Source organism: Callorhinchus milii, unplaced genomic scaffold (assembly GCF_018977255.1).
Source record: "Callorhinchus milii isolate IMCB2004 unplaced genomic scaffold, IMCB_Cmil_1.0 Scaffold31, whole genome shotgun sequence".
In the NCBI taxonomy this organism is placed as follows: Eukaryota; Metazoa; Chordata; class Chondrichthyes; order Chimaeriformes; family Callorhinchidae; genus Callorhinchus; species Callorhinchus milii.
Window position 1 is genome coordinate 1,537,098 of NW_024704772.1, and position 22,090 is coordinate 1,559,187.

The window sequence follows — 22,090 nt, forward strand, 5'->3', positions numbered from 1 at the left end:
CTGCACTTGCTGCGGGAGTCTGCGTGAGAATGATGGGAGTATCAGGATGTGGAGGGCGTGGATTGGGGAAATGCTATTGTGTGTTGATTAGGGGAAGTGGATTTACTAATACTTCCTGTGGAATTTAACCCGAGCGAAGATTGACTCGGGGGGGAGGGGTGGGGGGGGCGCTCCCTACCCCCCCCCGCCCCACCGCCGCGTCACTGACTGCGAGCGTGGCAGTGAGTGCGAGCGGGCGAGAGCGAGAGCGAGGGCGCGAGCCGCGGGCAGGTTGGCACAGATCACTGCTGTGTTAGTGTCACACCCTCAGAGCGAGTGTGAGGGGGTGACGGTGTGCGAGTGTGACGGGGCAGGTTTAGCGTGGCTCTCTCTCTCTCTCTTCCCCCCCCCACCCGCAACCCACCCCTCGGGCTGCGCGTGTGTCAGTCAGTCAGTTAGTGAATCCCTTCGCTCTCTGGCACCTCCTTCCCTCCCTCTCCGACCTCCTCTCTCTCTACCCAATCCACCTCTCTCTACCCAATCTACCCCCTCCGCTCGACTGGGAGCCACCGACCGGCCTCGTCAGTCCCCCATCATCGGAGGCTGAGCCTTCAGCCACTACGCCCCGAAACTCTAGAACGTTCTCCCTCAATGCCCCCCGTCTTTCCCCCCCCCAACCCACCCCTCTCTCTCTCTCTCTCTCCTCTTTTTCAAGTCCCGCTTGAAGACCCTCCTCCAACAACGTTCCTTCCGCCTCCCACCCCCCGCTCCAGTCTCCGCCGCTGTTTGAAGCGCTCAGAGGCGCTGTCCTGGGCGGAGGGCGCGATTTAAGTGCAAGTTGTTGTTGCTGTTGCAGTAGTGGCACTCTCTCCCTGTAGCTGTGTTACTCACCGCACACAGCAGGACCTGTCCGGAGCCCAGTGCCCGGCTCTGGGACTCGCACGTTCCCCGCTGTCCTGCCTGTCCGCTTGGAGACATGAGGCCAGAGCAGAGCACAGTGGCTTCTCTGACACACAGCGCCCAGTGACAGTGACAGAGCCACAGGTCACCGAGTAACACAGCGACAGGTTACTGATTAACAGGGAGTCCAAGTCAGTGACACAGCTACAGGTTACCCTCGTCACCCCAGCCCTCGCCAGGCTCCCCCGGGCTCCCCATCACCTCACCCCAGCCCTCGCCAGGCTCCCCCGGGCTCCCCATCACCTCACCCAGCCCTCGCCAGGCTCCCCGGCCCCCATCACCTCACCCCAGCCCTCGCCAGGCTCCCCCGGGCTCCCCATCACCTCACCCCAGCCCTCGCCAGGCTCCCCGGGCTCCCCATCACCTCACCCCAGCCCTCGCCAGGCTCCCCGGGCTCCCCATCACCTCACCCCAGCCCTCGCCAGGCTCCCCCGGGCTCCCCATCACCTCACCCCAGCCCTCGCCAGGCTCCCCCGGGCTCCCCATCACCTCACCCCAGCCCTCGCCAGGCTCCCCGGGCTCCCCATCACCTCACCCCAGCCCTCGCCAGGCTCCCCAGGCTCCCCATCACCTCACCCCAGCCCTGCCAGGCTCCCCCGGCTCCCCATCACCTCACCCCAGCCCTCGCCAGGCTCCCCAGGCTCCCCATCACCTCACCCCAGCCCTCGCCAGGCTCCCCGGGCTCCCATCACCTCACCCCAGCCCTCGCCAGGCTCCCCCGGGCTCCCCATCACCTCACCCCAGCCCTCGCCAGGCTCCCCCGGGCTCCCCATCACCTCACCCCAGCCCTCGCCAGGCTCCCCCGGGCTCCCCATCACCTCACCCCAGCCCTCGCCAGGCTCCCCGGGCTCCCCATCACCTCACCCCAGCCCTCGCCAGGCTCCCCGGGCTCCCCATCACCTCACCCCAGCCCTCGCCAGGCTCCCCGGGCTCCCATCACCTCACCCCAGCCCTCGCCAGGCTCCCGGGCTCCCCATCACCTCACCCCAGCCCTCGCCAGGCTCCCCCGGCTCCCCATCACCTCACCCCAGCCCTCGCCAGGCTCCCCCGGCTCCCCATCACCTCACCCCAGCCCTCGCCAGGCTCCCCCGGCTCCCCATCACCTCACCCCAGCCCTCGCCAGGCTCCCCGGGCTCCCCATCACCTCACCCCAGCCCTCGCCAGGCTCCACCGGGCTCCCCATCACCTCACCCCAGCCCTTGCCAGGCTCCACCGGGCTCCCCATCACCCCAGACCTCGCCAGGCTCCACCGGGCTCCCCATCACCCCAGCCCTCGCCAGCGCCTCGTGCCCCATGTTCCACCATCGGTGGCCGCGCTTTCAGCCACTACGCCCCGATTCCCCACTCCGTCTCGCCCCCACTCCCCCTTTCTTCCCCATCTTCAGGTGACCTCTTCGGCGGTCACCTCCCCACCCCCTCCTCCGCCAACGTCAAGCGCTCTGGGACGTTACCCTGTGTGAGGAGCGCTGTGGAAACGCAAGTTGTTGTTGCCGATTAACACGCCAACCAGTCAGCGACTGAGTGACTCGACTATGTGCAAGTCAGCACTGCAAATATTTTCCATAAATGATTTATTAAATGACTAACGCAGCCCTAAATATTTCATAACTGATCTCTCACGTGGATCAAGACAGTGGCTGCCTGTGTCAACGCTATCAATAAATAATAATTTCCTCGCCTCTGATCCAGGTCCCCTTGTAACCCTGAGACCTCTCGAAGCGCTCGACGGGATTCGTGGTGAAGTGTAGTGACTGCGCACGCTGTAGGCGAACGAGGCAGCCCATTTGCGCCCAGCGAGGTCTGCGCAAAAACGGCCATCGAGGGAACGAGTGACTTGATCAGGTTTCGCCCTGGCCGGGGGGAATCGAACCCGGGTCCTGTCGCTTGTGAGGAGGTGAGGGGGGGGCGGGGGGGACGAGGCTGGGGATTGGGACTTAGTCGGGATAGGGGGGAAAAAAAAAGGACAGGGACGAGAGAGGGAGAGGGACACATTACTCCCACGGGTTCGGTCTCGGAGAGATCAGCCCGTAACGGTTCTCCTGGCTTTACGTCAGCGGTTTATCCCTGGGGGGGGGGGGGGGTTACATAACAGCCGGCTCCTGACTCTCTGCGGAGAGAAAGAGAGAGAGAGAGAGAGAGAGAGAGAGAGAAAGTACGTAAGTGGAGCGAGGAAAAGAGGGAGGGAGGGAGGTGTAGAGAGAGAGAGAGAAAGTGTTTTGGAATAGAATCATTGGCTACTCACTGCGGACTATGTCAGCAGCAAAATTATCACACCAGCCCCGAAATGGTTTCCTCTGTAGGGAGCAGTTGGTGTGAGAATGAGATCGCATTGAAACAAAACACACACACGTACGTACAGAGCAGCGCAGAGCAGCGCAGCGCACAACAACAACACCGCCACCGAGAACAGATGACCCACTTCGCGCCCAGAAGGTAAGCGAACAACTGACAGAGGGGCGTAGAGTAGAGTACGTCTTCTCTGAACTGTTGTCAGTCACTGACTTCATCAGGCGCACCCCCCCCCCCCCACCCCGAGTTTTAATTTAAGTTCTCTGGGACTCTACCCCGCTGTATAAATGCAAGTTGTTGTTGTCGTCGTCGTCGTCGTGGTCATTTTACGCAAAGGTTTTAAACGCCTCTCTCACCCTTCAGCGCCCAAATGCTAAATGTTCTCCAGTCGGTCAACTGATAGTGGCGGGACATTTCATGCAGAGAGAGAGAGAGAGAGAGAGGGAGAGAGAGGTTAGAGGGTTACAAGGAAGGGCAGAGTGATAGATAAAGAGAGAGAGGGCACGGAGGGAGTTAGAGAGAGCAGCTTAAAGAGGAGGAGAGAGAGAGAGAGAGAGAGGAGACGGACAGAAAGGATAGAGACAGAGGATGATAAAGAGGAAGGTCAAAGAGAGCTAAGGACCGAAAGGAGATAGAGAAGGCAGGATTGAGAGAGATAGAGGATAGGATAGAGGGAGAGATAGAGGGTAAGATAGAGAGAGAGATAGAGGGTAGGATAGAGGGAGAGATAGAGGGTAAGATAGAGAGAGATAGAGAGAGATAGAGGGTAGGATAGAGGGAGAGATAGAGGGTAAGATAGAGAGAGTTAGAGAGAGATAGAGGGTAAGATAGAGAGAGATAGAGAGTAATATACAGAGAGATAGAGGGTAGGATAGAGAGAGATAGAGGGTAGGATAGAGGAGAGGATTAGAGGCAGAACGGCACCAATCATGTTCCTGCAACATCGGAATATCTCAAAGCGCTTCACGGGATTTACTGTAAAGTGTAGTGACTGTTCTACGGGCGAACGCACAGCGAACTTCCTGCAAACAACCGTGAAGCGAGCGATTGTATCTGGAATTGTCGTCCACGACACTCGGAGAGAGAGAAACTCTCTCTTTTTTAATTATTCAGAGAGGATCTTTACGGTCCGTCTGAATAGGGCACAGACGGGGGGGGGGCGGGGGGCGGTGGGGGGGGAGGGGGGGGGTGAGCTGGGTTTAAAGCCTCATTGGCGGAGAAATTAGCTCGTGAGATTTTTATTAATAGTAATAATTCTTGCATTTTAATGCAGCGCCTCATCCCGTCGTCGAGACGTCTCAAAGCGCTTCACAGAATATACTGTGAGGTGTAGTGACCACGTTTTTTTTTTCTTTTCTTTTCTTTCGTTGAGGGTTTGTTACCCCCCGGGGAATCAATCGACCGGGTGCCTACTGACAGCCGGGTAAGCAGAGCCGTGCGTGTGGAGTAAGGCAAGTTGCCTCGGGTTTCGCCCCGCACCCGGGAATCGAACCCGGGTCCTCTCGCGTTCGAGGCGAGCGCTCTCCCGCTGCGCTCGGTGAGTTTGGAGCCCGGTCCCGCGCAGGGGGTTAAACTGCGGGCGAATGTTTACTCGGTCCGGGCCAGTTCCTGGGCTCAATTCCTGGATATCCACGTATTGACAGACGAAAATGCAGTCATGAAACAAAAATGGTATCTCATCACATATCTGTTTCCTGTAGGGAGAGGGGGGGGGACGGGACGGGGGGTGGCGGAGGGGGGAAGGGAGCGGGAGGTCACTGAGTCGGACTTATTCGCCAAACAATAAGTCGCGCTGCCCCACACCCACACAGACGTTATTTATATTATAATTCTGTGGCCGCTCGATCCAAGACGGTTTCTCTGTGTCGACGCTGCTGTGGGCAATTGGCTGCCTGGTTTCGCCCACAAAATACACAGTCACCCCCCGCTTTACGGTGAAGCGCTTTGAGACGTCTCGAAGGGGGAGGGGGGGTGGTGGGGGCAGGGGTGGTGGGGAAATGGGATGGGGAAGGAACGGACAGAGAGGATAAATAGAGAGAGAGAGCGTTCTCATCTCTGACCAACTGAACTTAATGTCCACGCACATCTTTCAGGTTTTTTTTTTTTTGGGGGGGGGGGGGAGGGCGGGGGTGGGGGGGGCTGGGGTGCGGGGAGGGAGACAAGGTGAGATGCAGCGAGAGAGAGAGAGAGAGAGAGAGAGAGATGGCGTGGGGGGTGGGGGGTAAATGGTGAGAGAGAGAGAGAGAGAGAGAGAGAGAGACGGAGAGTGAGAGATCGAATGTGGAGAGTAAGGGCAGAGAGTGAAGGACATGGGGAAGGTCTCTCACCCTCAGTCACTCTCTCTCTCTCTCTCTCGGTACGTGCAGTCAGTGAGAGCCTCTGTGACCCGTTAATCCGCTGGCTCCGGGGGCTGTCGCCCGCCTGCCCGCTCGCTCCGTCTCACACCTCGGCCCCGTCACAGCGATTACCGCCTTCCGTGTGATCCTAATCCCCTCCAACACAACACAACACAACACAGCACACAATCAATCGGCACCAGAGGAGCACCAGAGGGACGTTCAGGATAGGAAGTCCCCTTCGGGCCATCTGAGGTGGAATCCCTGTGGCTCGGAGCTTAAAGCCCTCGCCTCGCGGGCGAGAGGAGCCGGGTTCGGTTCCCGGGCGGGTCGGGGCGCAACCTGAGGCAAGTTTCCTTACTCCCCCCCCCCACCACCCCAAAAAAATGCGGTCACTCAATCCCCCACTGTTCGTGGGGACACTGCTGATCCCTGACCCCCATCTCGGGTCTGAAATGCTGCCACTGTCCAGCGCCTTGGGACGTCCTCCCGCCGTGGAAGACGCCGTACGCCTGTAATCTTCTTGTTGTTGTTGTTGTGCGCAATTGGCTGCCATATTTTCCCCCCTCCACACACAAAATCCACAGTCACTCCACTTTACAGCGTACCCTGTGAAGCGCTTTGAGACGTCTCGAAGGATTATTAGCGTTATTATCCGGTACTCCCCACCCGACTGCTCCTATCACCAGCGCCCAGATATTCCTTAGATGTTGCTCCCCCTCCCCACCCCTCCCTCCCTCTCTCCTTCTCACTCCCCGCCCCCCCCACCCCTCTCTCTCTCCCTCTCTCGCTGTGAGAATATTAGTCGGCTTTAAATAGCCGAGCAGCTGAATGTAAGGCCAGTCCCGCTAATCCAATCCAGGGATTTCACTGCCGTGCAGGTACCAGCGCCTGAGATTGGCGTCAAACTCGCTCAGTTGCAGGAGCTCCTGAGAAAAGCGTTCACACCCTGGGTTCCCACTCCCCCCCACCCCATCCCCCAATCTCAAGCCCCCTCTGCGCCCCCCCACCCACCCACCCACCCACCAATCCCGTTGGAAGATAAAACCACAGCGGATATCAAGAGATCTCCACGCTGAAGGTAGATATACCGATCGACGACGACGTTTAACCACCGAACGTTCGTAAATCCTCCCCTTCTTGATGCGGCGCCAATAGCGTCGCAAGAAAGTTTGGCCCAGAATGTACCCGGTGGGTTCGCTTAGCGGCGTTTTCTGCGCGGGGCTTTGTGACGTGATAAGGCGCCGTATCTGTCGGCGAGGCTGAGCGTTAAGAGCTCTTCTGTCGAGGGTGTTGTTTTGTTAACGTCACGCAAACAGCCGTGAAGTGAGCGAGAGAATTCTTAATCCGAGGGGGTGGACCTGGGGTGAAGGGGAGCCAATTCCCCTTCACTTTTCCAACAGCGTCACGGAGATCTTTGACATCCTCCTTCACTGAATGGTATTCGCGCAATACATCCCGTGAAACGCTTTGAGACGTCGCTATAAACCGCAGCAATTGGCTGCCGTGTTTCACCCCCAAAAATGTACAGTCAATCCACTTTACAGTATAGCCTGTGAGACCCTTTGAGACGTTCCCAGCGACGTGATGCAGGAGCTATAACCCAAATGATATATGTTATCATTAAATTAACGTACAGGTGGATCTGCAAAAGATGCCGTGATTTGAAAAGACTAGGGAGCTCTTTCGCCCCCAAAAATTATTAACTTAAAGGAGGGGAAAAAAAAACACGCGCACACAGGCGAGGAAACCAACGGACAACAGAGAACAAAAAAAATCTAATTGAGCCGGACTCGCTACGATGTGGGGGGGGGGTCCCAGTTCCAAAGCGATTTCCCTGTTGAGTGGGATGGTTTTATGGGTGTCGGAACCTCGCGTTGAGTGAGGTGACAAGCCAGAGGGAGATTTACGCTACTCCCTGACAAAGTGCCTCTTGTTTTCCTCTGGGAGCGTGTGAAGTACTCGCAGTGAACCAGAGGAGGGAGGGAGGGGAGGAAAATAAGAGTGGGGTGGGGAGTGCGCGGAGAGAGAGGGAGGGAGAGTGGGAGAAGGAAGGACAAGAGGTGTGCAGAGGGAGGGATGGGGAGAGGGAGGGGAAGGGGAGGTGTGTGGAGGGATGGCCGGAGGGAGGAGAAGTGATGGAGGAAGGATGTGATTGGAAAGCCAATCCCTGATATATGTGTGGGGGTGAGGTGTGGGGGTGGGGATGAATCTGCGGTCCACAGAGGATAGCCAACACGGGAAGGGACACAACAAGAACAAACAAGCCCCCCCCCCCCCCAACCTCCCCCCCCACCCCCCAGCGAAGCAGTGGATTGATTGCTCTGTTGTTTTGGCTCCACGTCAACTCCGCACTTGGCAAAGGCTGAGCCGTGTCTGTTTGTAAAGCACCTCCTTCACTCAACTCTAACAGCATTGCGAGGCGCGGGGCGGGGGGATGGCGGGGGTTAAAGGGGAGAGAGAGAGAGAGCGAGAGGGGCTACTTCCAACCGACACCCCCTGGGGTTCGATTCCCAGGAAGGGCCGAACCTTAGGGAAGTTTCCTTACTCTCCCCCCACACACACACACACACACACGGCTCCGTTTATTTAGCAGTGAGTAGGAACCCGGTTGTCAGTCGATGGATCACTTTTCCGGGGTGGGGGCTCGGGGTGGGTGGGTGGGGGGGGGGGGTTAATAATCCCTCCATTTAAAAAAACGTTAATGAGCATTTGGTGGCTCGATCCACAGCTGCCGCCCACGAAATACACAGTCACTCCACTTTGCAGCGCTTTGCCCGCGCGCGACCGGCTGCCGTGGTTCTCCTGCGAACTCCGCGGCGAATCCACTTTACTCCACATTCTGCGAACGCCTTCGGAAACCTCGATGAGGTGATACGGCGCCACATATTGAACGGAAGGATCGCGGCGATGATTATTATTATTATTATTATCACTACTACAACGCTTTGTGGAGTCCTGTAGCTCAGTGGTTAGAGCACTCGCTTTGCAAGTGAGAGACCTGAGCTCAATCCCAGGCAGAGGGCGAAACCTTGGGCAAGTTTCCTTACTCCACACAGAGCCTAATAATAATCCCTCCAAAACCAAAAACAATAATAAATTGGTCATTTTCAATCCACGACTGTTTGTGGGACATTGCTGTGCGCAATTGGCTGCCGCGTTCGCCCACAAATATACAGTCAATTCACTTTACAGTGTGTTCTGTGAAGCGCTTTGGGACGTCCTCCCGACGTGAAAAGCGCTATATCAAATGCAAGGATTATTATTATTATTATTATTATTATTATTATTACTTTACAGTGAAATCCTGGGAGAAAGGCTCCGGGCCAAAATACAAGCGGGTCGTTGCGTTTGAACAAGAACTAATTACATGTGTACGGAGCCTTTCTCGCGGTGGGGTGGGGTGGTGTGGTGTGGGGCGGTGGGTTGGGAAATGGATGCTCGGAGGTTTAGCCCCTCTCCTGTAGGGAGGGAGGCTGGTGTAGAGTAGGCTTTTGGTGTTGGAAGGGTTACAGGGCGTCTGATGGACATTTCATCCCCTCCTCCCTGTTTACGCAGCTCTTTGATTCACGACTGTATAAACAGGATTTGATGGAATTTAACCGCATGAGGACAGTGAGTATCCCCCAGAACATCGCTCTCCCTCTCTCTCATGTACTCTCTCCGCTCACCGCACAGTCCAGGAACACACGCAATCACGTCTGGGGAGATACAGGGTCAACTCCGTGACAGGTGCGTATTTGGACAGTCGGGTGTGGGGGTGGTGGGGGGGTGGTGGGGAGGAGGGGAGGGGAGAGGATCGATGGACAGAAGATTGTGGGGGCGAGGGAAGGAAGGCTTTCAGTAGAGGGAGGGAGAAAAAGCCGTGCATTGTTATACTCTTCCTTCCAGATAAAACGTTAGCCAGCTGTGCGCAATCGGCTGCCGCGTTTACACCCACAAAATACACAGTCACTCCACTTTGCAGCGCTTTGAGACGTCCCATCGAGGTGATAAGGCGGGGTATCAGGCACAAGGATTATTATGCTTATTAAGTCGTCGTCGTTTCCCATTCAGGGGCAGGAATGGCAGCTGATACCCACTCCACCGGAATGCCGCTCTGCCCTCGCCCTCCGGAATAACATCCCCCCCCACCCTCCCTCTCTAGCAGGAGCCTTGGGACGTTTCCTGCATCGACGTTTCGCCCTTCTCCCTCTCTCTATCCTCCACCACCGGCCTGGCCAGAGGTGATCTATGCCCATCGGAGGCCATGTGGAGCTGCATTCAAGGAGACTTTGGACCCAACGGAACATCATGTGATGACCTGTGCCACAGAGTTGGCCTGAGCCTATCTGCTGCCTCCGTCACCTACTTGATCGTGTGCCTGCCTCTGGGTTTGGCTGTCAACGCCTTGATCCTGGTGGTCAACTTGCGTCACAAGGCCTCCTTGGACATGCCCGATGTCTACTTCACCAACATGGCCCTGGCTGGCTTGCTGCTCAACCTGGTGGCTTTAGTCCAACTCCCGAGCCCTGACTATCTCCTGTGGCCGGCCTGGACCTTCGGCCGTGAGGTCTGCATGGCTTCCTTCATCCTCTTCAACATGGCTTCCTTAGTCAGTATCTATTCCTCCACCCTGCTCAGCCTGGACTGCTTCATCTGGCAAGCCGTGCCTCACACGCACCTGGCCAGCGCCTACAACACGCGACACGTGTGCAGCTTTGTGTGGGGTGGTTCGGCCCTCGCCAGCTTCTCCTCCCTCCTCTTCTACGTGTGCAGCAAGGTGTCCGACCGGGCCGACGACTGCTCCAAGCTCCAGACGCAGGAGCTGGGCGACGCCATCATGGTCTTCACAGGCTTCTTGGTGCCGGTGGCCGGGGTGGCTTACGCCTTGCGGTTGCTGCTCTGCTCGGGGAAGGAAAGCCAGCCGGCAGTCCAAAGCTCCTCCGCGGAAGCCGACTCCAACATCTCCTCCGCGCTTCACCGGCTGCTGCTGGCCACAGTCTCTGTGCAATTTGCCCTCTGGCTCCCCTACTATGTGGCGCTTCTGGTCAGCACCGCCCGGGTGGTCTCGGAGCCCGGGGAAGCCCACCGATCGGCCGGCCTGCTCCACTTCATCCGGGGCTGGGGGGAGCTGATCGCTTACCTCAGTAGCTGTGTGGTGCCCTTGCTCTACAGGCGCCTGCACAAGAGCTTTGAGGTCCGAGCGCGGAGGTTGGTGCACGAGCTGCGGTGCGCGGTCAGGACCTGCGGGCGCCACCGCCCGGCCCAACGGCAACATGTCTCGACTGTCTCCTGGGCGGAGACCGGACTGTCACCCAATGCCGTCGAAGTGAACGACAACTAGAGCGGCCTCTGAGCTCAACCCCAAGCCTGTGCTCTCGTCCACCGCACTGGGACTCCCCAGCCCACCGCTGTCCGTCGGTGGGGTAACTTAGAACCGAGACGATTGGCAAAAGGAACGAGATGGGAGACGAGGAGAAATCTCCCCCCCCCCCCCCACCCCAAAAAAAAAATATACCCAGAGAGTTGTTCCGGTCTGGAACCCACTGCCTGGAAGGGGGTGGAAGCGGATTCGATAACAATCCAAACAGGAGGGTAATTGGAGTTGAGGTACAGATCAGCCGTGATCTAATAAGAGTGGCGGAGCAGGCTCGAGGGGGCTGAATGGCCTCCTCCTGTTCCTACGTCCTGACAAAATACACGGTTGCTACAAGAAGAACGACAACTTGCATTTATATAGGGGGTGAGTCAGAACTCCTTAACTCGTAGGGTTTTTTTTCATGATTAACGATGTTTTGTTTTTGGAAGACAACATTGGTAGAGCAGAGCGTGCGGCCAATTCAGGAGATATCTTGTCCAACGCAAACATGCACACGCGCACAAGTTCAACTCAAACCGCAACACCCCTCCTCCCTCTCCTACCGCCCACCGCCACACAAAAAAGGCCAGATATAGTTTGTTGAAATGGAATGTGCTCTCTTTCTTTCTCTCCCCCCGGAGGGACGTATCCTGCTTACCCAAGTGGTAGGCGCAGGTTGGCAAGAGCCGAGGCTTTGGGTGGGGTGGGGGGAGCCCGGAGTGTGGGTCGGGAGGGCTAACTGCTGGGGTCTAACCAGCCAAAGAGGGGTCATTATAGAGGGATGAGACAGCGCAGGGAGCACGCAACAACTTGTGGCTTTCAGTTTGTGCACCTCACCCATCAATAAATTGATCTGTAACTTTTTCCAAACACATTTGGGTGTCCGAATGTTCATCTTGGGTCATCGGGCACCTCCAACTTGCCCCCTCCCCACATCGGGGTCGTTGAGCACGCACTCCAGTGCAGCGCGCGGGGGGTTGGGGGGGGGGGGAGAGGCGGGAGAGAGGTCCCGCCGTCCTTCAAATGAGACTTTGAAGCAGGTCTCCCGTCACCCAGTCCGTCTCAAGAACGTGAGGGGGCTGTCTGTGGCCATTCGGGGCCGACGTCAAACAATCCCCGGTGCCTACTCGAAAAGAGAAAGGGATTTTTTCCCTCTCCCGCTGTCCTGCCTGACATTCCCCCTCCCTCCCTCCCTCCCTCCCCGAGAAAAGTCACTCATTCACTTCACCGCTGTTTGTGGGGACATTGATGTCCACAAATTGGCTTCTGCATCCGCCCACAACTACAGTCACTGCCAGTAATGCCATGAAGTGCGTTGTCTCGCCGTTAAAAGCGCCGTGTCAAACACAAGTTATTTATCCCACACGTTGGTGGCGGTGTCTGGTCTAAAGCAACGGCTCTTTAAGAAAACTCTTGAGTGAAGCCCTGCAAGGTGGACAAGGGTCACACTTCTCGGTTTACCTGGTTGCCTTTCCAGAGGTCAGAGAAGCCAATACAGCTGTGATTTACGAGTGTATTTAGTACAAGAATGTCACAGCAAACCCAATGTTTGTTTGCCTGTCCAGACAATAATCCCACCATGACGTGGGAGCAAAAAGAGAAAGGAGTTTCTCCCTGGTGTCCTGGCCCGACAATTCTCCAGATAATAATCCTTGCACTTGATATAGAGCCTTATCACATCGTCAAGAGGGCTTCAAAGAATGTAAATTGACTGCGTATCTTGTGAGTGAATCGCAGGAGTGTCCCACAAACAGTCGTGGATCGAGTGACCGAAATATTTTTAATTGGAGGAATTCAACCATCAGCCACTCCGACTGCTTACTGTTAGGTAAACCGAGGGCTGTGTGTGTGTGTTTGTGTGGAGTAAGAAAACTTGCCTAAGGGTTCGTCCTGCCCGGGAATCGAATCGAATCCGATTGCGAGGCGAACACTCTAACCACTACGGCACAGGATTAGTGCGCTACGACCCACTAGGAATCCAAATAGGTTGTACTCCTCACAGCTGTATGTGTGTCTGTGTGTGTGTGTGTGTGTGTGGGAACGATTTTGCCGCGTACAAAAACAGCCACGTACGTCTCCAAAAAAAACACACAGGCGTTTGGACCAACGAGGTGCGTAAGAAACACAAGCGTGAACTGGAAAAGTAAAAGGTAATGAATTTGTGGCTCGAACCTTAGCAACGGGACAGCTATCGTGCCACACTCTCTCTCTCGTGTCGGCTGCGCTTACTCCTGATCTACTATCTCGCCCCGTACGAGGGCACGAGAGATTACCAAACAAACTTCACGCCAGTAAACAGCTGCCGGCGATGCTCAAGACTCGGGGGTTTCCTGTGGCTGCTGAGATAATTGGGAGAGATGAGTCGTTAGGAAATTTCACGCTGTTCTTCCTCAAAGAATGTAAACCTCCCCAAACTGTCAGTGCTTTGAAGTGGGGGTGGGGGTGGGTGGGGGGAGAGGTGGGAACATAATTTTTTTTCTCTCTCTCTCATTTCTGGTAAGGAAATGGATTCATTATGAGATAGGCTATCGTGCTGATGCTTCCAGCTGGGGAATAAACAGTTCACACGCTCTGCAGTCAATCGCTTCGGCTGGTCCTGGGGTGGGGGCAACAGAGGGAGGTGGTGATGGTGGTGGGGGGGGAGAAAGTACTTGCTTCCGACCCCCTGGTCAGTACAGTAGGCACAAGCAGGAACGCTACAAGTGAAATGGCTCCGGTCAATGGCATCCGTCCCTCCTGAGTCCAGTGGTGCAGCGGTTAGTCGAGAGGACCCGGGTTCGATTCCCTGACGGGGGCTAAACCCTTCGGGCGAGGTTTGAGGGACTGGGGCTTTGTTGGCCGCGGCCGTCGGTATCCGAATGAAGCAAGAAGACGGCTGCGATAAGCGAGTCACTGAACGGGAGCCCCCTCTGGTGCACTGCGCCCCCACCCCGCAAAACGCAGTGGTTGCCCTTCAAAGAGTATATCCTACGGGAGATGTTTCGACGCGATACGGCGCTGTGTCAAAACACGTAAGGGTTGTTATCGTGACTGCGACAGCGATAGATTGGCGGTGGCTCCCATCGGGCGCCCCGTTCCGTCCCAACACATTCCCGAGCGGACTGGGAGGGTGGCCGGGGCGGTGGTGGGGGGGGGTCTGTTTCAGAGCCGGTCCGGCACAGGCACACGGAAACGAACGCAAAACTCGCGCACAAGAAAAAAAAAACCCCTTCGGCGCCAGAACCCCAACACGAACCACAATATAATCCGCTGCTTTTCCCAGAGGCTTTATTTCGGTTTAAATTAAAAAAAAATGATCAGTAAAACCCGGCGATACACAGCACGACGTGAGAGTTGCGACTGTTTTACTGAAGATACTCTATTTTAAACACGAGTCCTTTTTTTTTCTTTCCGTTTCCCCCTAAACGTCTTCACCACCAGTCCACATGAAAAGCCCAGCAAATTCCCTCCTGTTTTAAGTTAACTGCGTGTCTCAAAGCAAAAGTACGACTGAGCAAAGAGGGTGGTCAACGGGGTAACCAGTGACCTAATGCGACGGTCGTGCTGTCTTCACCCCCCCCCCCCACCCACCCACACCGCCATTACCCTCCCCGTCTGCCCGTCTCGAATCCGACCCCGGCGGGGGGGAAACTGAGCCCGAAGCGCCCGTTCCCGCATAGCGGTCTTCACGGGAACAGGGGGCTTCAGGCAGTCGTCCTGCCTCGTCTTCGGCGGGCGGACACACAACCCGGGGGGGGGGGGGGGGGGGGGGGCGGAGACCCCGAGGCTGAGAACGTTTGCCCGGTTGCAGCTGAAACGGGGAGAAATCTCGAGACACTGTTTGGGCGGGGGCGGTCTTCACACGGCGAGAGTGGGGAGCCCGACACCAAAAGCGATCTCCCCGCCGCGCCGGTCGTTCGCATCGAGACTCAAAAACAAGCGCGGTATACAAAGCAGCTTCCGCATGCACTAAGGAGGGGCTGTTGGGAGACCACGTCACCACGAGGCAGACGGGCAGACAAGAATGGCACTGAGCTCAGGAAGGAGAGGGCGGGGAAGGAAAGAGAGGTTTTGGCATGTCAGAATGGCTGATGGCTGGAGGACGCAGCAAAGGATGACCCCCAGTTGGTACACCGCTCCCTATATAAAAGCCCGAGCGCACCTGTACTGTACTTGATCGGAAGCGCTTGCGCTCAGCAACATTTTGGGGGGCAGATAGACGGACGGTCGGCAAACATCGCACGACCCACGGCTGCCTCGAAGGCAGGGAAACCCACCACGCCCGAACCGAACCGAACCAAACCTGGGGCCGATTCGTGTTTGGGCAACTCGGAGCCCGTCACACACGCTGGGGCTTAAATGAGGAGCGTAAACTCAGGGAAAATAATAAAGGTAACACACAAGATAGATCGTCTCTCTCTCTCTCTCTCACACACACACACACAGGCAGAAGCACCAAGAACACACGAACATTAAACAAGATCACCGCTCAACTGGGTTAATAAGTCTGTCGTGCCCCGGTCCGCTCGTGAAGTGCGCAAGTTCGGAAAGGATCTTAGCGGGAAGTCTGACAACACAAGGGGTTGGAAGTCGGGATGGGAAGTGGAGTGAAAATTCAGGATGTGTGTGGGGGGGGGGGGAGAGAGAGAGATGGGGGAGCGAAAATACAACTGTGGTAACTGCAATTGCAAAGTACATTTCCCACAAGTATTTTTTCCTTCGGGAAGAAGCTGATTTATGACGACTCGAGATTTAAGGTGGAATTCAAGTCAACAGTCTCTGAATGTGGAGCATTTCCTATTTATAGTTCGGTCGCACTTTTTTTTAAAACAAAAAAGCACAGCATCAAAAGAACAGGAGTCATAAACGTACTTGGCGTTTCAACATTGCCAGATTAAGTGACGGGGCGGGGGGTGGTGGTGGGGAGGGGGCGCGGGGGAAAGAGAGTTTAAATGGGGGGGGGGGGGAATGGAGGAGGAGAAGGAAAGGGAGTGGAAGAGAGGACCGTAAAACAATTACAAGTGGATAACTGAGGCTGCCACAATTTCACCAAAACGCCCCCACCACCACCCTCCCAAACATCATCATACGCCCACAGGTACACAGACGCACGCACACACACACCCTGACGTTAAGCCGTCAGCGCCAGGCTCCTGGCCCGCACGCAAACTCACCCAAGCGATAAAGTGTGGTCGTCGCTGCCATTCGTTGGTTACACATACTTTGTAAAAACCGACATAAAAGAAAAGCCGGCCAAGTCCTCGCCAGGCCGACAGGGTACACCCAGAGCTCAGCACGCGGGAGCGGGAGAAAGACAACAGCGCTCGGTAGACAAGTCTCGTTAAACCTTTCGAACCCGCAAGCTGCTGTTAAAACCCACACCCCCCCCCCCCCACCGCCCCCGACAAAAGTAAGCAACACTCTCTTTTAAAAACTATCCCAAAATCTTCCGTCTTCACTCACAAGAAGGCTGTGGGAGTGCTTCTAAAAGCCCCCGGCGGAATTACAGAAAAACACCATTGGTGAAGGGTATCAGACGAGTATATTTGCACAAGTCAAACAACGTGGGGCCCGACCCCTCTGGCTGTGATGGCACTGGGCGCGAGTGTGACAAGTGTGGCAGGTTGTGCGTGCGGCGAACACGAGGGGAGGAGGGTGGTTTCTGCGGGGGCGAGTGGTCTGGCTGTCCTCGTCTCCTTCTGTGGTGCAAGATGAAACGGCAGCGAGGAACGTTTTGCTAGGACTTTGACTCTTTCGCTGTGTGGGCCCCGGGGCAATGGAGGACAGAAAGGAAGGAAAAAAAGAGTCAATTCATTGAGCGCCAGAGCTTCAGTCCGTGAAGTTTTTTTTTCTTCTAAAAAAAAATATGTATAAACTTTCATTTCTATTCCGCTCGTCGCTGAATACTCAAAGGTGGCTCGGAAGAACGCGGTGTCGGACATCCACGCCAATCACACACACGCAGAGAGTTTGGGGAGGGGGGACAACAACAACAAATTACGTTTACAAAGTGCCTTTCGCGTAATTTCATCCAGGCCCTCAGCAGGACCACCCATGCCCTAGACAAACCTGGGGCGACGACGGGGGGGGGAACGCCACCCGGGAGGGCCGGTCCTCACTAACCGCAGGCACCTCCAGGGCGCCGGGCAAAACCACTGACCTTTCTTCTCATTCTCCCGCTTCTTGGCTGCGTCCTCGCGCTGTTTGCGGATGATGGCCAGCCGGGCCAGGTCCGCGCGGGCCTGGTCGGTCTTGCCCTCGAGGTGGAGTTTCATGTACCTCTCCCGCGCCTGCTGTTTCTCGATCTCTTCCCTGGGGGGGATTGGGGCGGGAGAGGAGGCAGAGAGAGAGAGAGAGAGTGGGGGGTGGAGGAGAGAAAGAGAGAGAGAGAAATAAAAAGGACAAAAATGAACAAAAAAGGATAAATAAACTACATTTAACTACTCTTCCTGTTACCACTGAACTTCCGGTCGTCTCACGTCAACTCATAAATGTTGGTCCCACCTGCCTTGTGATTCCAGGGGCAGCCCGCTCCCAACCCCCCCCACTCCCCACCCTCAATCAGTCATCCACGTTTCAGTTGTTGGTACCTTTCCCGCCTGGAGAGCTCCCGCTGAGGAGAATTCAGGTCCAGGTTATTGACTTTCTTGTTTTTCTGCGTTACTCGGTTGGGGTTCTCGATCTCGATCAGGCCTTCAACTCCCTTCTTCTTATGCTGCAAGCGCAAGGAGCGGCAAAGAAATCAGGAGTTGGGACTCGAAACAATATAGTTTGACAAATACAGCAATGCAATACAATTGTGCAGACACAATATCGGAAAGGATGTCAAAGACAGTTCAGAGTTTGCGTACCGGTGTACGCCTGTGCCGCTGTCTGCCATGCATGTCATGTCGGAGGAGGAGGAGGTAGGAGGGTGACCCAAGGCACGGTCGAGGAGGAGGGTCTGTGCGATGGGAGTTTGAAACAGCGGGGGCAGAGAGGCGGATGGTGGGATGTGGAGTACGCGAGAGTCTCCGGAGTGCAGGGAGCGGACAGGTTGGTATGGAACGTATCCCGAGCAGTATTAATACGGATAGGGTCACAAGCTTAATGAGAAGAGTAATAATAATCCTTGCATTTATCACGTCTTCGAGACGTCTCAAAGCGCTTCACAGAATATACTGTAAAGTGTAGTGACTGTATATTTTGTGGCGAAACCCGGCAGCGTCCCCACAAACAGTCGTGGATTGAACGACCATATTATTATCATTTTTTTTGGGGGGGGGGGACGGGACGGGACGGGGGACTCACCTCTGAATCGTCTTCGCTACTCTCAGCATCAGAATCACTGTCGCTCGCTCGCTCTGCTCCCTCCTTGTCCTGAGCAGAAACAAACGGAAGTCAGCTGAGTGAGGGTTTTAACAAGAATTTCTTCTCTCTCCCAAAGCTCGCAGGAGCCCTTTCATTTGTTCTCTTCTTTCCTCCCCGCCTCCACCACCATCAAGCTGCCTCAAATACTTTACCTTTTCCTTCTCTACTTTCATCTGTGCCTCGATCTCCTCGGGGTTTGTGAACTGCTTCGCTCGCCCCTTGTGCCCTCGCTTACCTGCAAGACGCAAAGCAATGGAGGAGGCCGACAAAATTTCACATCGATAAAACAGTGCGTTTCACATCAGTAGAAACAAATCGTCAAAGCACAAATTCTTGAGTGAAGCCCAGAAGGGACAACAATTTTGGCACACAGGCCCTGTAACTTCAAAACCACTCATTTGCAAAAGGTGTGCCAATTATCACAAGACGCTTTGACCTATACACTGGGACTGTTGAATAAATAAATAATACCGATCCTTGCATTTGATGTAGAGCCTTATCACGTCTTTGAGTGTTTCACAGGATATACTGTAACGCGAAACGACTGTGTGAGTTTGGGCGTTTACCATTTTTAATTTTTTTAAAAATATATATTTATGTGAACGGATTAATACTGCTCGACTTCAGATGATGCAATCGACAGATTTTACCGGGGGGGCCAAGCTTTTAGCTTAAATTCAATTCTCTGACGCGACTGCTTGCTTTAATGAGAAGTTTTTAATTAAAAAAGCCAAGCCTGCCAAATCATGACCCAATTGGGGGTTTGCAGTGACTAGACAGGCGGTGCCCAAACAACCCAAAATGTCTGCCTGACTTCACCAGATGGCTACTTGCACAATCACAGCTGAGGACGGGGTATAGAGCTGCAAAGCTCAACTATTCCCCAGCCGTACGAGTCACAACAAATCTGGAGACTCAGCTGGCAATGTTCTTTGAAACAAATCCGCCTCGGAAGCCACCGGCTTGCACTGTTGTAGAGTGTATTCCCCGACTCGCTTGGGCTAAAGGCTTTGGGATCGAGCTTTCGCTGTAAGCGGGGGCTGCCGTACGAGAGCAATAGTGGACCTTCGCTGCGCCGTTGAAACACAAGATGGTCACATTCCGCAGAGGGTTAAACCCATCAGAAGTAGGAACAGAAGTAGAACTCCTGCAATAAGACTTACAAACTCTGCTTGCTTCTCTGTTTCTGAAGTGCAATAAATCCCTTCAATAAATGAATGAATTAATAAAACTAATAATAATTTGGTGACTCAAATCCCTGACTATTTTGTGGGACACCACTGTGCGCAATCGGCTGCTGTGTTTCGCCCACAAAACGTACAATCAATTCACTTCACAGTATATTGCGCGAAGCGCTTTGAGACGTCGCGAAGACGCGATGAGGCGCTGTATCAAATGCGAGGGTTATTATTATTATGATGATGATGTGCAGCCCAGGGTTTCCGAGGAGGGTTGAAGGAAGGCTTGTGCTTGTTTTGCGTGAGAGACAACACTGCTCGCAGTAGCATTCACTGGGGCTGTCAGACGTTAACAGGACGGGGTGCCTCGGCGTCCGACTGTTCAAACGCAACTGGGTAATGCTCTCCATAAGTCGTAACTTCCGGATTAAACGCCGCGTGAGTTCCAGAAGTCAGCGAAACTGACCGGAGATGTGCCAACAGCAGAACACTGACAATCAATCGATCGATCAATCGATCGATCGCGTGGGTCACGGGGAAAAGGCCTGCGATTTCGAGTGGAGAGAACCGAGGTGGGAATTTTGGGGAAGGGGGGAATATTTGCTGGGATAAAAGGCCGCGGCGGGGGAGGTGGGGGGGGGGCGAGAGAATTTGCAAGAGAAAAGGCGGAGGGGGGGGGGGGGGAGAAACTTTGGGGGGGGAGGCGAGGGAGGGAATTTGAGGGGGGAGAGAATTTGAGCGGGGAGACGGGGGAGGGAATTTGAGCGGGGAGACGGGGGAGGGAATTTGAGGGGGTAGGCGAGGGGGGAGGATTTGAGGGGGGGAGGATTTGAGGGGGGAAAAAAAAGGAGAGGGAGGGTGAAATTTTGGGGGGAAAGTGAGGGAGGTCAATTTGGGGGGAGAAAAAGCCGAGGGGGGGGGGGGCAAGAGGCGAGATGAGGGAGCAGGGAAGTTGGGGGGGGAGGGGGGAGGGGGAGAGAGGGGGAAAATGCGAGGAAGGGGGGAATTGGGGAGAATAGAAGGGGGGAAATTTGGTGGTGGTGGTGGGTGGGGGGGAAAAGAGAAGAGGGGGGGATTTCGGGGGTCTGGGGGGAGGGGGGAAGAATTGGGAGGGGAGGAGGTGAGAGAATGGGGAGGAGCCAAGTTGGGGGGGAAGGGGAGGGGGCAATAATGGGGGAGAATGTGATGCGATGGGGGGGGGGGGGGGAGAGAATGGGGGGGGAATGAGCTGAGCAACGCCATTGGCTCTGCCCGGGCGTCAATCACCCGCGCACGTGTCCTCGCGCGCCATTGGCCGCCCGGTCCCGTCAATCACCCCCGAGCGACGGCTTCATTGGCGGGTGGGGCGCGGGGGGGGGGGCGGGACGAGGCCTAGCCGCGCGGAGCCGCCTCAGGCCTCCCTCGAGCCGCGGCTGGGTTTGCCGATGAAGCCCCCCCCTTCCGTCCCGACGGTGACGGGAGGCGATGCGACCGACCGCCGGTAACTCACCCCCTCGCGGCATCGCGTCTCGACTCCGGCTCCGGTTACCAATCCAAGCGGCCCTGGTGACTCCTCGCGCGCCCGCCCGCCGCCCGGCTTCAAGTCCAACCGCCGCTTCTCTCACAATGCGCCACCGATGTCACTGTCACTTCCCCGCCTCCACCCCGGCCTGGGCGGGACCCTCCCCCCTCCTGGGGGGACCGATTGACCAATCGCCACGCGCTCCGGTTTGACGGACGGCCCTCCCGACCAATCCCAGCGCACGGCCCCGCGCGATGACGGCATTTGATGGACAGCTCCCCCGCCCCGCCCCCCGCCCCCGCCCCGTCCGCCCTCTCCGACCCACCCACAGGGAAGTGTTGGATTGACGGGTCGCGGAGCCAATGGGCGTTGGGAGCCGCTGGTCAGTCAGTGGTCGAGCCGACCAATGGGGGCGTAGGGGGCGGGATGCGGTGTGACGTCGGAACATGGCGTGATTGACGCGGCGGCAAGCCAATGGCCTGGGAGGCTGTGGGAACAGGGCGCGCTGATTGGTTCAACTGTAAAGAGGCGGGGACTTCTGGATTGACAAGCCACCAGCCCTTACAGTGAAGCTGAGGCCCCACGTGGTGTCCTGATGGCTCATTTGATAACTGATCAATAACTAATCGATAATTAGTAATTATCGGTGCCAATCATCATCAGCATTTGACCCGGCGCCGGATCGCGTCTGCGAGACGTCTCGAAGCGCCTCACGGGATAGATGCGCTGTGAAGTGTAGTGACTGTGCGCGTGGGGGGGGTGTGTCGTGGGCGAAACCCGGCACCCAATTGCGCCCCCCGACCCCCCCCACACAAACCTCCGTGTGACGAGCGACCAAATTATTATTATTATTATTTAACGGGTGGGGGTGGGGGGAGAGACGGGGAGGTTGGGAATCAGGAATAACCGGGGGTTTTCCAGGGGTAATGATCCAGGAGGGGGGTGGGTGGTGGGGGTGGTGGGGGACACAAAAAAAACGTGGTCGCTCGATCCACGGCTGTGTGTGGGGGACACAAATTATACCGTCAATATTCATTCTGCAGTGTATCCTGTGAAGCGCCTCGAAGCGCCTCGAACGACGTGATGAGGCGCTGTGTCAATCGCAAGGATTATTATTATTAGATTCTTCGATGCCTCTTCATGCGAAAAAAGCTTCCACCCTCCCTCCCTCCACCCC

At 56.0% G+C, this 22,090-nt stretch overlaps 2 protein-coding genes across 6 annotated transcripts; one reads left to right on the top strand and one right to left on the bottom strand.

Annotated features, from left to right (window-relative positions):
- The first annotated feature begins 3,107 nt into the window (after window positions 1-3,107).
- LOC103171742 (probable G-protein coupled receptor 146) lies at window positions 3,108-11,034 on the top strand. 5 transcript variants are annotated; one of them, XM_042345087.1, is made up of 4 exons: window positions 3,108-3,372; window positions 4,601-4,651; window positions 9,123-9,296; window positions 9,715-11,034. In XM_042345087.1, exon 4 carries the CDS (start codon window positions 9,814-9,816, stop codon window positions 10,888-10,890), a length of 1,077 nt encoding a protein of 358 aa, XP_042201021.1. In that variant the 5' UTR covers window positions 3,108-3,372; window positions 4,601-4,651; window positions 9,123-9,296; window positions 9,715-9,813; the 3' UTR covers window positions 10,891-11,034. The 5 variants fall into 5 exon arrangements, 4 of the variants coding, with proteins under 4 accessions (XP_042201021.1, XP_042201020.1, XP_042201019.1 ...); XR_006085876.1 differs by lacking the exons at window positions 4,601-4,651; window positions 9,715-11,034 and adding an exon at window positions 9,621-9,692; XM_042345086.1 differs by lacking the exon at window positions 4,601-4,651 and having other exon boundaries at window positions 9,712-11,034.
- Window positions 11,035-16,581: 5,547 nt separating this feature from the next.
- Window positions 16,582-21,079, bottom strand: pdap1a (pdgfa associated protein 1a). Its single transcript, XM_007884532.2, has 6 exons — window positions 20,902-21,079; window positions 18,387-18,469; window positions 18,175-18,243; window positions 17,475-17,599; window positions 17,045-17,196; window positions 16,582-16,641 (listed from the first exon to the last, which is right to left on the bottom strand). The coding sequence occupies exons 1-6, from the start codon at window positions 20,912-20,914 to the stop codon at window positions 16,622-16,624; spliced, it is 462 nt and encodes a 153-aa protein (XP_007882723.1). The 5' UTR covers window positions 20,915-21,079; the 3' UTR covers window positions 16,582-16,621.
- Between the last annotated feature and the right edge of the window lie 1,011 nt (window positions 21,080-22,090).

Excerpts from the sequence above, each read along its gene's own strand:
- pdap1a (XM_007884532.2), bottom strand. Across the intron at positions 17,600-18,174 it reads GTAGCGAAGACGATTCAGAG|CATAAGAAGAAGGGAGTTGA; the intron begins GTGAGTCCCCCG and ends TTGCGCTTGCAG. Across the intron at positions 16,642-17,044 it reads GCGGGAGAATGAGAAGAAAG|CGAAAGAGTCAAAGTCCTAG; the intron begins GTCAGTGGTTTT and ends GGGCCCACACAG.
- LOC103171742 (XM_042345087.1), top strand. The coding sequence starts at position 9,814 with ATGTGGAGCTGCATTCAAGGAGACTTTGGACCCAACGGAACATCATGT.